This window comes from Rhamphochromis longiceps, linkage group LG19, assembly GCF_057381845.1.
Source record: "Rhamphochromis longiceps isolate RC_006_pf linkage group LG19, R_longiceps_female_GT1.1, whole genome shotgun sequence".
NCBI classification, from domain to species: Eukaryota; Metazoa; Chordata; class Actinopteri; order Cichliformes; family Cichlidae; genus Rhamphochromis; species Rhamphochromis longiceps.
In genome coordinates this window covers 21,669,779-21,684,276 of record NC_140575.1, presented here as the reverse complement: position 1 = coordinate 21,684,276, position 14,498 = coordinate 21,669,779, and the positions used below count along the sequence as shown (strand labels likewise).

Below are 14,498 nucleotides of genomic sequence, written 5' to 3'. Positions count from 1 at the left end.
GCAAGGTTATGGGAGAAGTCCATATGTAGCTTTCTAGGTTGTGAGTTAGTGCACATCTGTCCTGTTTCCCAGCTGTTAGCTGTACATCCCTCTGAAAGCTCAAATAAAAAAAACAAAAAAAACCCACCTTTAATCCACCTCTTGTGTTGTTTAATTTTTACTGTACTTGTTATTGGATGTCGTGCTGCAACTGTGCTATTTGATTTCTGTCAAATGTCAAGGCTGTGGAGAATCAAGTGTAAACAGCCAAAATGTCTGGTTTTATATTGACTAAGAGATTTGGAAACTATTTAAAGCTGCATTTTATTTTGGAAACTAATCCATTTTAGAGGTTGGTTAGATGGTTCAGACGTTTACTGAACATGCTGCCATCATTTGTTCTACTTTTCTTTTACGTGGTGTGACAACAGATGTGTCACAGATCCTTTTTTCTTCATTTAAGTTTTCATTTAACATCTGGAAGCTGTTGTATTTAGTTATATATAGCAGATACAGATGTACTACATCAGTCATGTGCATTTCTTTAATTTTAGAGTCATAAAAAAAAACACTCTCACAACTGTTCAGTTTTGCATGGGGAAAACTGAAAAGTTAACTGTTACAAGGTAGTTAGGTTTGTCCAACCTTCACCTCCTTTAATTATTAACCTTAATCTCTTTATCAGCCGCTTCCAGTAATCAGCACAGTATTGGCTTGTTAAAACATGTAAATCAAGAGTAGCAGTTGCTAAACATCACAGCTGAATAATATGAATGCTTGCCAAGTGGTACGTCCTGCATCTTTGTATCAAAATGGTGACTTAAAAACCGTTGAGCACATTTATCATCAACAGAAACTATGCCTGACCATGGCGAACGAATACACAATAACTGATGGTTACGGTTCAAATGCAAATCATTGTTTGTAACTCGTGTTAACGCTTCAGTTCAAGTCCAGTACCAGATGTCTACAGCTCCATCAGAGCTACGATGTCATCGATGCGAGATGTCTTCCTGTCAGTGTTGGTGGATCCGAATGCCTTCTCCATCAGGTCCTGTTTCTTCCTCTGGATCTTCACCATATTCTCCTCCACTGAATCCTTCACAATGAACTGCAGCAAAAAAAACACAAACATGGTCACATGATTAGTTCTCTAGTAATCTAGCATCTTTTTTTAAATTAAAAAAAAAAAAAAAAAATCACTAATCAGAAAAAAGCAAAATATGTCTTTCCAATACTATAAATAGTGAGAGCCAAATTACTGACCTTAGTGACTACAACTTTCCTTTTCTGGCCTAAACGGTGGCAGCGGTCAATGCACTGCTCTTCAGTAGCTGGGTTCCATGCCTAAGACACAAACACAGAGAGAGAGAGTTCACGGTAACTGAAAATATGCAATATTTATTCCTGAAAACCTTCTATGACAAGATAGATTTCGAGATTCGAGATCCTTAGAGATCGTCTTTGTCATCCTTGTGCACAAACATCTAACGGGATGTAATGAATGCTGAGTAGTGGTGCACTCTGATGCCATTTTGACTTGTGATGCAACCCCCATGACATTGCTAGCTACATCGGTGCAACCAATGCAGCTTGCTGGGCTAGGCTGGAGGTACAAATGTGCAAGTAGGTCAGTCTGTGAAACATCAATGCAGCCACAGGGATTCCCCGCTGCAACAGCTGAAAAAGATCAGATGTTCTGCAGAAAATCTACCATCACTTTATTTCAGTTAACTAATGATTATTTTAAGCAGCAGAACTGATCATTAATAAACTTCAGTGAGTCAAGCATCCATCCGGTGTGAATATACATGATTGTGGCACAGTGTTGGCATCTGCACAAGTAATGACCGGTGAGCATTACCTCAACATTATCCTTAGGTGGTAAAGCAAGCCAGATCCTGATGCATACCAGTTCTATCAGTTTAGTTATGAGATAAGAGCCCAAGTCCTGACCTAGTCACACAGCCATGTATGGTATTTGTGTTGTTTTCTTTTTTCCTTTCATTTTTTTTAATGATTAAAAAAAGATTAACAAACTTTAATTAATGTTCAGAGACCTGTTCCTCGCCTATTCCAGTCAGTCTACCTCCACTACATACACCAAAGAAAATCTCAATCTTTGATAACATGATTCCTAGATGTTATCAATTTGTTACATAACTTAGTCTTTGGCCACCAACCTATGTGGTTGAATGTCTGCTTCCACCAGGCTTTGTACTTACGGGGTCCATGAGAAAAACGTGAGAGGCAGCGGTCAAGTTAAGCCCCACTCCTCCGGCTTTGAGTGACAGGAGCATGATGGTGGGGCTGTCGGCCGCTGAGCTCTGAAACTCCTGGATGACTTGAGTCCTTTTCTTCTGGGTCATGGTGCCGTCCAAACGCACAAAACTGAAGCCATGCTCTCTGGTGAGGAGGAAACACTTCCATGATGACCAATCAAATAAAATATTTAATACAATCAATTACATTTACACCACAGTCTGTATGTTTTCAGTGCTAGTTTCTGTCTTGTAGCAGATAAATCAATAGGCTTTAAAGCAATCATTAATAATAGTAAAAGTAACTGAAATGATTAGCTGAATTTTACTGAAATAGAAGACACATTTAGAGCTTCCTTCATAAATTTTATTTATTGCACTGTATTTTTTCCCTGGTCATCAAAGCCACAGCTGCTCCTACTCCTTTTTGTTTCGGCTGCTCCCTTTAGGGGTCGCCACAGCAGATCATCCGCCTCATTTTCATCCTACCCCAGCATCCTCTTCTGTCACACCAACTCTCTGCATGTCCTCTGCAGGTCTTCCTTTTTTCTTCCTGCTTCCATATCCATCATCCTTTGTTTAATTTATCCACTAACCCTCCACTAAGCTACATGTCCAAAGTACCTGAACTGTACTTCTCTAACTTTGTCTCCAAACTGCTCTCATATAACCATTTCTTGTTCATTATGGTCACTGCCAATATAAATCTTGGCATTTTTTAGCTCAGCCTACTGCTTTTTGTTAGTACCAATGTCACCAAACCATACATTAAAGCATGTCTCACTACTGTTTTCACTCTTACACTCTCTTATGTGCAGTGCGTTGATGTGGAGGGTTGATCCCAGGTATTTAAACTCATCCATCTTTACTACCTCTGCTCCTTGCATCTTCACCATTCCTCCAGCCTCCCTCTAATACGAGAATACGAACATGTATTCTTTTTTGCTTCCATTGACTTTCAATCCACCAGCTACCTGCTCTCACTTAAGATCACAATGTCCAAACATCATAGTCCACGGATACTCCCGCCTGATCTCATCTGTCAACCTGCTCATCACCAAACAAACAAGATGGCGCTCAGTGCTGATCCCTGATGTAAGCCCCTCTCCAACTTAATCCCATCTGTCACTCATACTGCTTACGTCATTATTGTCTTGCCGTCCTCCATCAAAGCCACAGCAATCACTGCAAATCCTGAATCTATGATCTTAGTGTTGTTTACCTGAGTGGAGTCTCCAGGATGGTGAGGAAGCGTGTAAACTGAGAGACGACCAAACACTTTATGCTGCTGTCTTTAGATCGCAACCTGAGCAGATTTCCCATGAGCGCTTGCACCTGCAAACACACAGATTTTCACACGGCACAGAACAAACCCATTTTCCACCCCTGCCAAATCAAAACCGTGGAGCTACCTGCTTGCTTTAAGTTTTTGGCACCACCTCAGCTAAAGTTGTGAAAGAGAACTAATCTGCTCTATTATATACAAAATATCAGACCACTGATTGCTTAGAGATTAGCAGTCACTTGAGTTTCCATGTGTGCACCATGGGCTTAATGACACAAGGTGTGATGAACAGCCACATGCTGAGAATCAGAAAAACCTTAACCTTGGTTATATTCCAGTGTTTGTGTTCATGTTCTGTTTGATATAAAAGTACCCAGTACCAAAAGCAAGCGAAGACTAGCTGAAGCTTTACCATGTGTTGAAAATTAAGCTTAAGGGATGGCTCCTGTTTTAGGGTCTACTGAGTGCGTTTGTTATTTTCTCCTACTTAAAGTGAGTACCTTTGAGCTTGTCCTCCACCTCTCAGGCTTTGTAATATTCTCTTCTTCCATTTCCTCTTGTGGAAACTCCACCAGTTCACTGGTCTTGATTTCACCTCGACACAGAGGACAGTGCGCCACCTCCTGTGCCAACATATGGAGCATCAGCAAAGAGAGGAATATGAATTTAAATTAAACTGAATATGTATTTGTTTTATGTAGAATGACAGCTAATTTACAAATGCCTGATGCACATATACCTGTCCCGAAGTGCTGATGACCTGTGCGATGCATGGCCGGCAGTATACGTGGGCGCAGTGTGTAATGACGGGCAGACGGACCGAGTCCAGACACACGGAGCACTCCTCATCAGAGCCGCTGGCCAGCACCAACCGCAGCTTTTCTATGAGACGCTCCCGCAGCTCTGCCGGTGTTGCTGCAGCACCTAAAGCCAGAAAGTGATGAGGAGGGAAAGAAATAAGCAAACGAAGTAATTGGAAAAAGGAGAAACATTTCTAATGTTTGTATTATACAAGTACTTGTTTGACTGATTATCTCAGAACAGGTAGTGTTAAGAAAAAGGTTTTACCAGCAAAGTCAACTGTTTGCCTAAAGTATCTTTATATTTTAACTCAACACGTTAGAGCTCAAGATAGCAGCAGAACAAAGTAAAAAACATCCTAATTATCAAGCAAAAAACAACAAAATCCCCACTAATGAGTTTCCTCATTGATAAGGTTGATCATCGGGTGTTTTCAAAAGTTTTGATCTCGTTAATTCACAAATTTCAGATTTTACCTAAATCTGAGGACATCTTTGCCAGCAGGTCAGGGTGGCAGCAGTGCTGTCGGAGCCTCATGAGAATGGCAAGCACATCAGCATAATTCCTCAAGACTGTACCTTCAGCTACATATCTGCAAAAATGAACGTAAAATCGTATTTTATTATAACGTTTGACATGAATGGATGAATCAACAGTCACATGTCCCGTCAAATAATCTCACACAGGTACTTTCTGTCTTAGCAAAAACACTCGTCACTCTCAAGCATGCTTGCGCAAGTACACTGACACGCTCCACACGTACCTGCCAATGGTGTTTTTTCCTTCAGTGCGTGCCAGCTCGTACTCCTCCCTTTCTGGTTGGCTGAGCTCTACCTGCTCCACGTAGACTTTCTTCTCAGGCAGTGACACCAGAGGCCGCCCGTTCACCTCACTGTTCTTGGTCCGTCTCAGGGTGATGCACTTCACTAGTGTCTGAAGGTGTCTGCACACAGTAGCAAGTATCACAGACTAATACTGTAAAAAACAAAAAACAACTTTATCATACCCTCACATAAAATGCGGGGCATGATCTGCGGTGCCACTGCAGGGGAGGCGGGCGCACCTGCATGGCAACCGCAATCACGCCAGGCCGGCTTAAAGTCTGTGCTGAGTGACTGTTGTTGGTATATGTCCAGCAGTGAGCTGCAGAGCTATAGTAAAAGTATGCTGAAAAGCATGAACGAGTGGTCAGGTCTGTCGTGGATCTTTCACAGTAACGTGAAAGTGATTCTGGCAAAGTGATTCTGATTAAAAACTTGGATACGAGGCTCTCTGTACAAGAGATTAGACCCTTGAGCTTTAAGCTTTTTTTTAGACAAAGAAAAACTTTAAAAGTCAAGAAATGCAACAATGAGCAAGGAGTAGGGAACACAAACAATATTAAAATTAAAGTAAGGAGACGCAAGCAAAGCAAATAGGCTTTAAACAGAAAGATTATTGCTACTCTTAAGTGAATGGCACCCTCTGCAGGATTGATGCGGTGCTGCAGTCTAGAAGTTAAAGGCTCTCTGAGCACTCACTGCAGGCCGGCCCTGTCTCCTTGCGTAACGGGTCTCTGGATCACTCTGTTCCACCACTCTCTCGTATCAAAGGGCTTCAGACCCAAGAAGGCCACCAGCATCCACAGATCCCTCACACTGTTCTGGATGGGAGTACCTGAAGAGAAGGAGGAAGAGGAATGAGTGTGCCTGTTTACTACATATTCAAAAAACATAATGGCGTACTGTGATGTCGTCGAGGATTTGTTTATTTGGGTATTTACAGTTGTGGTATTAAGATCTATCAAACCAATATCATTCTGTGATGTAACAGAAATTACCATAATTTCTGTTATTTTCATTCTGTAGATGAAGACGCTAATGAAACAGCACAGAATAGTCACAATTATGGTATTAGTTTAGAGCTGTCTACTGTGCCAGTCTACAAAAATACACATTAAAATAAATGCATTACAAATAAATGCAAGTAGACACTTTAAAAACTGGTTTAACAAAGTTTATATTTTTATGAGTCTGAAACAGTTCATCTTCAAATGTTATACCTATAACAAATTTACAGAAAATATTAAATATTTTAAAACTTGTATCTCCTTGAGTTTCATTTCAGACTTTTAAATGACCGGTAGAAACCCTGCAATACCATCGCTGTCATCTATTGAAATCTGTGTGTGTATTTAGACATGGGATACCTGAAAGAATCCAGCGTCTCTGAGCTTTCAGGTCAAGTACAGCTTTACTCATCTGTGCATTTGGGTTTCTTATGATGTGTCCCTCATCTAGCACAACCCTCAGCCAGCTGATCCCATGGAGGGGACTCTTATTCTGAAAGGAAATCATTATAGTACATTAGGGATCTCCTAGGAGAAAAATCCAGTCCAGTTACTTATGAATTATTTAAAAAAATGTACCCAATGGCTGGATTATCTTCAGTTTTAATTTGTGTGAATATTTCAGTCCACACTGCAACACATTTGTGTATATACTCACCCCAAAATCAGAAGAGAGGACATTGTACGTGGTGATCACCACATCCTGAGAGGACAGAAACTTTTTACTCCTGTTTCTCTCTGGACCGTAATACAAATACACATTCAGCTTCACATTAGGGTCCATGTGCTGCTCAAACTGGTCCTGCATAAAAGAAGAGAGGAAAATGATGAAAAAAACTACACATTTCTTAACTTTAATTGTAGCCAATTATTATGGCATGCAAAAATACAGTTCTTTCAAAGTGTGCCTTCTTACCAGCCAGTTACTGAGCACAGAGAGGGGGCAGATGATGAGAGTTGTTCTTGCTTTTAAGTCATCTGGGCTTTCAGCGATGGAGGATTCAGCAACTGCACATGTAAAAAAATAAAAAGAAGCCCAAATCAAATATTAAATGACTGTCCAAGTTCTATTTCTTTAAACAGAAACAGAAACATAAAACACTCAATAAAAATGCACTGTTGGAACTCACTCTGAGTGAGACTGGACTTCTTGTCTGTTTTCTTCTTCTTTGAGCCTGTGCCAGATGTTGAGCCACTCAGAGCAGCAGCAAAGTCCAGATCCTCAAACAACACCGATCCCTCTGCACCAAGAGCATACAAGTCAATAATTTTACTCACAAGAAATGATTATTAAGAGTGTTTAGAAGCAAAACAAGAAATCAGTTCAGTGCAATCATGCATCTACTTTCTCACCAGTAAATGGACTGGTTCTTTTAAAGCATTTTTCTACTCTATCTGAGCACTCACAGTTATACAACATGCCTCATTCGCCCATTCATTCTACCAAAGTTCTTTCTATCGTACATTCACACTCATTGCACAGATTCACATACACTGTCTGTAAATCTGTGTATCTTGGAGTTCAGTATCTACACCAAGGATAATTTTGCATGCAGACTGGAGCAGCCATAGATCGAACCACCAACTTTCCAATTAGCAGATGATGTTCTATACCTCCTGAGCCACATCACAAGTACACAGTTCTACAGGTTACAGTTATACCTTTGCTTGGTTTTCTCTTGGTTGCTTTCATCTTCTCTTTGCTCTTACCTGTTAAGTGGTCAGGTTAAGGTTAAGTCAGGTTAAAAATGCAAGTGAGTCACAAATGCACAAACAAAAGTTTTAAAATAAACATGTGGAGATGACAATTCTTACTTTTCTCTGACTTATCTGCTGCCTTCACTGCATGTGGTTCATCAACACAGATCACCTCCTCCTGGGTACTGATTCACACAGGGGAATTGGGTCATGAGCTAACACAGAATATAATAGTGCAGAAAATAGATTCCCAATTCCAAAAAGGTTGTGACACTGTGTAAAATGTATATAAAAACACAATGCAATGACTTGCAAATCTCTGGAAAAGCAAGTGGTACTAAAAAGAAAGCTGGGGGAATATTTAGCAGCTAATTATGTTAATTAGCAAAACATCAGTAACATGACTGGGCATAAAAAGAGCATCTTAGGGAGGCAGAGGGTCACCAATCTGTAAAAACTGTCTACAAATTGTGGAACAACTTCAAAATAGTGTTCCTCAATGCAAAATTGTGAAGACTTTAAATACCTCATTATCTGCAGTACATAATATCATCAAAAAATTCAGAGAATCTGGAGAAATCTCTGTGCACAGGCTAAAAATCGTTATTGAAGTCTGTGATCTTTGGGTCCTCAGCTGGCACTGCATTAAAACAGACATTATTTTCCCACTATAATCAATGCATGGACTTGGGTAAGATTTAGTGCCTGTGGAATTGGAAGCGTGCACATTGGGAAAGGCATCATTAATTTGAAAGGTGTATGGATGTTTACAGTTCTGTAGAGGGGATGCTCCACAGTGGTAAACATGGCCCTGTCCCACTGTCCCAGTTTATTTTTGAGACATGTATTTTACGCTGAGTCCCAACTTTTTTGGAATTGAGGTTGTATAATTTGAGTGAAATGTACATCAATAATACACTCACAGGTTAGAACCACTTGATGTGCCACTCACTCCAGCTCCAACTGCACTGCTGCTTCCTGAAGCAAACACACCACATCTTTTATTTAATTTCGACAAAATCATAAAATGTGTTAAAAGTTTTCAGTACCTTCCAGTGTTAGGGCCATTTGTGACGTCGTTTTAGCTTTAATGGGCGAAACCTTCTCAACCTGCACACATATAAACACACATTTTGTAATTGGTGAAAACAAGTTACTCATGAAGCATATTGCCTGAAAAGACTGCAACACACGCCTACTTACACATTTCTCCACAGGCAGCGGCTTTCCTTTGTGAAAATTGGTGAGAATCAGTGCAATTACAGTCAGTGTTTTACCCTAAAAGAAAGGAAACAGTGCAATATACGCTGACTGTGGATGCTGTTAGAATATGATCATGTGATGTGTGCAGTTTAATATGTCTATCTGTGTGTCACCTACCAGCCCCATGTCATCTGCCAGTATGCCTCCACGAACCCTCTCTGGTAGCTCTTTGGCAGAGAAACACGTGAGGGTGTTGTAGTATAGCTCGCCTCTCTTCTCCCAGAACGGCGGCAGGGCAGCTTTGTTTTCCCGAGCGCACATCCAGGACAGCGCCTGCTTCTGATGGAGCAGGAGGGGAGTAGCCACAGACTGGAAAGAGAGACGGTTGTATGTTAAACACTAAAGCTGCACTCCCATATAAAGAAAAGCAAAATGTAGTGACAGCTTGGAGAGAAATACAAAACTCTTTCCTTAACTCCAGTATAAAAAAAATAAATGGATCTCAATCATTGCATTTAACTGTTGTTTATGAAGTTTAAAAACAAACATATTGCAGACAAAAGCAGGTAATAAATAAAAACAGATAAACAGATTAAGTACCTACCACAGCAGCTTCTTTCTCTCCATCCTTACTCTCCATCAACCCTTCGAAAAGGTTATCAAATGCATTTTTTAGCTGAAAGGAAAAAAAATATAAGTAAAAAAACATTGTTTTCAACACAGATACATGTTGGTCCATCCCATGAGTTTGTTATTTATTTGCTTGTAAGGTGTCCTTGAGTGTTTTCGGACCTATAAATAAAATGTATAATTATTATTATTATTTTATTATAAGCTATAAAGGCTTACAGAGTACTACTAAAACGTTTAATGTAATTTATTTACCTCGTCGGCAGTTAGTGCAGTGGTCACACCTTTTTTGGATGAAAATGCCCGAGCATCTTGACTATTATACCACTGCTGATTGTCGCCTGAAATCCAACGCATGCAGGTAAATGAAGAACCACGAGCATACACACACATTAAATTTGAGTAAATTAAGTCCAGCGATTGTGCAGGGCGTACCTTTCAGTTTGCCTCCCTCTGTGTTCAGCTTATATCCTCGGCGTGACATTTGTTCCAGTACAGAATTTTTACTCTCTTCTTTCCCCCAGAAGGACAGCATCACCGGCATGGTGTAGGTGTTTTTCGTCCCTGAGAATACCACCCTGAAAAAGTAATGAGAAGTGTACTAGTACATGTAGGAAATTACAATTTGCCAACATTAATCCTCTAATAATGAACATGCGCCTCAGCTCAATGTCACTTTGACGATGTCATGTCTGGTTTTGCAGATTTTTGCAGGAAGATGCCCTTCCTGCACAACCCCAAAGGGATTTGTCTCTTCTCTTGGAAGCAAACCAGGGATCCTACATTTGTTATCCAAAACAGTACACTATAAGGAATATATGTACAAAAAAAGGAGTAAATGGTTTGATTAATAATGTGATTTTAGTGGTCTGCAACACCTGAGTACTTTTGTTTAGGGGTTCAAGTAATGATAGTCCTATTTTCTGAAAGGGAGAATAGTTTCGGGCACATAGCAGCTCACCCTTCTACTTTAGCTAAGTTGTTGTCCATGATGTAAGCCATTGCTGCTGCCAGCTCCTTCTTGATGTGTCCGACTTGATTTCCGTAAATGTTGGCAACCATCACTGCGTTGCGGTCATATGGATTCTGAGGCTGCCGCACTAAACCGACCATCTCCCCTTGGTTCACCTGTCCAGAGAGTAAAAACACCTTTTGCTTTTCAGGTTTCTCCACATGTTTCTGACCTGTGTGGTAGAACTGATCTGTGTTGTCTCCTCTGTCCACTAGAGGAATAAAAAAAAGACCCTGACTGATCCTCACCACCCCTGAGTAATATCTGAGGCCGACCACGGTTCCCTTGAGCTGACCAAACAGCACGCTGCCGTCTGCATCGGGCTCCTCAGACGCTGCAGCTCTGATGGCCTGTGAGAGAGTCTCTGCATTGGATTCATGGCGATCTGTGAAGAGGTCCACCTCACTGAACCTGCCCCAACCAAACTTCCACCTGCGGTTGAACTGCATGACTGCAGCAGAGATGAAAGAACATGAGTTTAGATAACAGAGTACTCTGGACTGATGTGATAAGATAAGCTGCAGACTGTAACGACAGAAAATACGCATTCTAAATTCGAAGACACGCAGACGCAGAAATAGCACGTAAACAGTGGGATTAAACTATAATATAAATAACAATATAATAAAGTTAGCTTCTCAACCTATACCTACACACAGACTTATAAGCTATTAAGAGTTAGCATGTGTAGTGTGTCCATACAAATAAAAGACTGTTACAGAGTGTCGACATGAAACAAATCGTTCATACTGTTTAACTTCCTCTCGGCGAAGACTGTAGTTTGTTGTTTTTGACGTATTTTGCTGACGTTTGAGCTACTTTCATCCGCTGCTTATTCAAAAAGTAAAAACGGATTTAGTTGCTCTATAACATCCGGTACTAATTTTCAAAATAAATTATTATTTCGTTTAAAAAGATCGCCCAATAAATAGACATTTTTATATGAGAGCATTCACGTTTAGTCATCAAATGAGTTGTAAAATAAAAAGAGATTAGACAGCGATTAGACAGCGATAACCTTATTCAAGACACCTCTCATCCTGTATCAACATCCTGCTTTACCACCACCAAAACCAAACACCCAAATAATACACATCACTTGACAGGTTCCACCATGCTTTGGGGCCTACATATTTTCTTTTCCCTCTACTTCTACAGAGGAAATCAGAAACGAAACCAGCAAAATACAGTGGAGGATCTGCGTGTTGGTCCCCAGTGGTACAGGTGATCTTGTCAAAATTTATAGAATTATGATACACAAAAAAGTGCAAACCGATTTTAAGCCACCAAATAATACCATCTAGAAAGCATGGGCTGGCCTCCCCAGAGCCTGGACCAGAACATTATTGAAAAAGTGTGGGATCATCTACCACTATCCAAAGAGGAGCCATGAAAGTCCTTCAAGAAACATGGAGAACGATTCCTGATGGCATTTTTAAAGAAATTAAAAGAAACCATTTCACCTTTTTCTTACAATATGAAAAAATGGGGGATGGATCAAAACCTGAATCTTTGATCTAGACAGTACTTTACTTTACACATCCGTTTACTGTTAATGTGACAGCTCAATATCTCATCATAATTTTAGTCCAATATATTTTATTAACCATAGAAAATACAACAAATGACAGTATATTTTGGGTTCATTTTTTTCAAAAACCACAAAATAAATTCTAATTCTTGTTTTTGATCATTGTGCCAGGTTTTAGAATTATGAATGAGTTAATCAACACCTTTTAAAAAAAAAAGAAATTAATACGTTTATATCATCAGAACAGCCCTTTTTGGTATTATTCTGAAAATTAAAGATCTGTTGTTTCCGGTGTGGTTGCCACGGATGTTGCGCAGGAGCTGCGTTTACGCGCCTTTGAGTTTTGCCCTAAAAACACTACGGAAGCCGCGTGGTTCCGATTGCTCGGTTTGTTTCGCTTCCTCTCCGTCAGGTTCCTCCCCGGCCCGAGCACGGAGTCAAGTTGAAAACACTCGGGGAGAGAAAAGAAGGCAAACTGTAGCGTGATAAAAGACGGCTTCGTTTTTCGCACCCGCGAGGACTGTCGTGAAATCTCAGCGTCAAATCGGGGCTTTAAACGGACTGAAAACAAACAGACACGGCGCGGAGTTTCGGTAGTTTTGGCCGGAGTGCGGTTGAGTTTTGCGGTTGAGAGCAACCGGTAAGTTAAGACTTCTTCATTCACTAGTCAGTGCAACACTTGTCTTAAACATTTTTGCTTCGGTTAGATCTTTTTCTGGCACAGGAAGCACCCAAACCGGATAGCATCTCCTTCCATAATTACTGAGAAGGCACTAGATCATACTGATCACTAGATGAGATTGAAAAAAAACTGTAATAAAGTACAGGAGGCAAAATACCAGTGTGAATTGGGTTTGTGGCTGGCTTCGCCACATTGTCATATTGTCAGAGCAATATAATAATTAACCCAAGTGATGTCAGTCTACAGGGACTGTGTTCACACAAACCGCTGGAATGTATTCTACAAAAATGAGTCTATAAATAAGCAAAACCTGCTTTAGTAATGACGGTACCGAGAGTGAGGTGTTGAAGTTGCACTCTTGAATGTGGTTTACATCTGTAGGACCACATTTTTAACTTAAGTAAGATGGACTTTAAATTAGGGCTGCCACGATTTGTCGACTAGTCACGATTACGTCGACTATCAAAATCGTCGACGACTGATTTAATAGTCGACGTGTCGTTTGAAGCTTTGTAAGATCGCAAAAGACGCAGGAATAATAGCAGGATTTAAGAGTGTAATAACGGACTGAAACAGAAGATGGCAGCACTGCATGTACAAGGATGCCAGCTGCCGTTAAACCCCGAAGAAGAAGAAGCAGCTGTGTCCCAGAATTCATAGCGCGGCCCAGCTTAGTTTCCAACAATGGCGGTAGCTAGTTAGTTTTAATATTACTCTTATTATTCTTTCTGGGTCACAAAATAAACGTTTAACATATTTTCAGGCGAGAATGTAGCTGTGTAAACCTCAAATATCGGCTCAGTTTATCAGGACACCACATATTTTCAAAAGCGCTCCGACGTTTTCGGAGACGTCTGTTACCCACTAGCTCGATAGCTAGCCGGGGGCTAGGTCACTAGCGCCGTGAGAACACCGGACTCCCGGCAAATTGTTTTCAAACCCACCGCCGTCTTTCGCGACTCAGGTTAAATATATATGAGTCACTTAGATAAATTAAAAATGTTGTTGTTTGGCTTTTTTTTTTTTTTTTTTTTTTTTTTTAGTATTTTATTTGTTCCTGAGTAAATCGGTTTGGCTGAGATTAAAGTTATAGTTTTTACACAGCTGAATAAACGTCAAGCAGACAGCTGATTATCAGAAGTGTGAGATGCTGGAGAATATACTCCGGTGTCCTGTTATATTTTAGATAGCAAGGAGTTTATTCAACTTTACCGAAACAATCTGCAAATTTCATTAAAATTGAATAAACTATCATCTTGTCTTTATTTTTAGTTAGCACCTTAAAAGCTTAAAGCTGTAAGCTAATGATAGTTATATAAGAGCAGATGCTGCTGGTGCAATAAGCTGTAGTTTTATGTCCAGTGGATGATGATCTGATTAGTCGACTAATCGCATAAATAATCGGTGACTAGTCGACTATCAAAATAATCGTTTGTGGCAGCCCTACTTTAAATGAATACAGCCTGTACTTGCAGAGAAATCACACACTTAAGTCAAATTTAAACCTAATTAGTGCATTTTTGTGACATTTAAACGTATTTTTGTTGTTGTTTCTAATTAAAATTGATAAAGAACAATCACGAATTTA

General features: G+C 40.1%; 2 protein-coding genes across 4 annotated transcripts in view; one reads left to right on the top strand and one right to left on the bottom strand.

The window, feature by feature from the left end:
* Nucleotides 1–509: 509 nt before the first annotated feature.
* hltf (helicase-like transcription factor) overlaps nucleotides 510–14,498 on the bottom strand; it is a 24,586-nt gene continuing 10,597 nt past the window's right edge. Inside the window, exons 1-25 of one of the 3 annotated variants that reach the window (XM_085391746.1) lie at nucleotides 11,448–11,591; nucleotides 10,946–11,148; nucleotides 10,647–10,813; nucleotides 10,121–10,263; nucleotides 9,941–10,026; nucleotides 9,660–9,731; nucleotides 9,233–9,424; nucleotides 9,056–9,130; nucleotides 8,902–8,962; nucleotides 8,776–8,830; nucleotides 7,970–8,037; nucleotides 7,817–7,864; nucleotides 7,285–7,395; nucleotides 7,071–7,162; nucleotides 6,813–6,956; nucleotides 6,515–6,647; nucleotides 5,847–5,982; nucleotides 5,090–5,269; nucleotides 4,803–4,918; nucleotides 4,265–4,449; nucleotides 4,026–4,148; nucleotides 3,463–3,575; nucleotides 2,205–2,385; nucleotides 1,246–1,326; nucleotides 510–1,090 (exon numbers count right to left, since the gene is read on the bottom strand). In XM_085391746.1, the coding sequence (XP_085247872.1) occupies nucleotides 947–1,090; nucleotides 1,246–1,326; nucleotides 2,205–2,385; nucleotides 3,463–3,575; nucleotides 4,026–4,148; nucleotides 4,265–4,449; nucleotides 4,803–4,918; nucleotides 5,090–5,269; nucleotides 5,847–5,982; nucleotides 6,515–6,647; nucleotides 6,813–6,956; nucleotides 7,071–7,162; nucleotides 7,285–7,395; nucleotides 7,817–7,864; nucleotides 7,970–8,037; nucleotides 8,776–8,830; nucleotides 8,902–8,962; nucleotides 9,056–9,130; nucleotides 9,233–9,424; nucleotides 9,660–9,731; nucleotides 9,941–10,026; nucleotides 10,121–10,263; nucleotides 10,647–10,813; nucleotides 10,946–11,146 (2,907 nt within the window). In that variant the 5' untranslated portion in view covers nucleotides 11,147–11,148; nucleotides 11,448–11,591 and the 3' untranslated portion in view covers nucleotides 510–946. Of the gene's footprint in view, nucleotides 1,091–1,245; nucleotides 1,327–2,204; nucleotides 2,386–3,462; nucleotides 3,576–4,025; nucleotides 4,149–4,264; nucleotides 4,450–4,802; nucleotides 4,919–5,089; nucleotides 5,270–5,846; nucleotides 5,983–6,514; nucleotides 6,648–6,812; nucleotides 6,957–7,070; nucleotides 7,163–7,284; nucleotides 7,396–7,816; nucleotides 7,865–7,969; nucleotides 8,038–8,775; nucleotides 8,831–8,901; nucleotides 8,963–9,055; nucleotides 9,131–9,232; nucleotides 9,425–9,659; nucleotides 9,732–9,940; nucleotides 10,027–10,120; nucleotides 10,491–10,646; nucleotides 10,814–10,945; nucleotides 11,149–11,447; nucleotides 11,592–14,498 lie in introns of those variants that run through there. The other 2 variants (XM_085391747.1, XM_085391749.1) reach the window with 2 other exon arrangements.
* LOC146646692 (serine/threonine-protein kinase PAK 2-like) overlaps nucleotides 12,590–14,498 on the top strand; it is a 17,459-nt gene continuing 15,550 nt past the window's right edge. The window contains exon 1 of the mRNA XM_085391751.1: nucleotides 12,590–12,868. The gene's annotated coding sequence lies outside the window, so the exon portion shown is untranslated. The remainder of the gene's footprint in view (nucleotides 12,869–14,498) is intronic.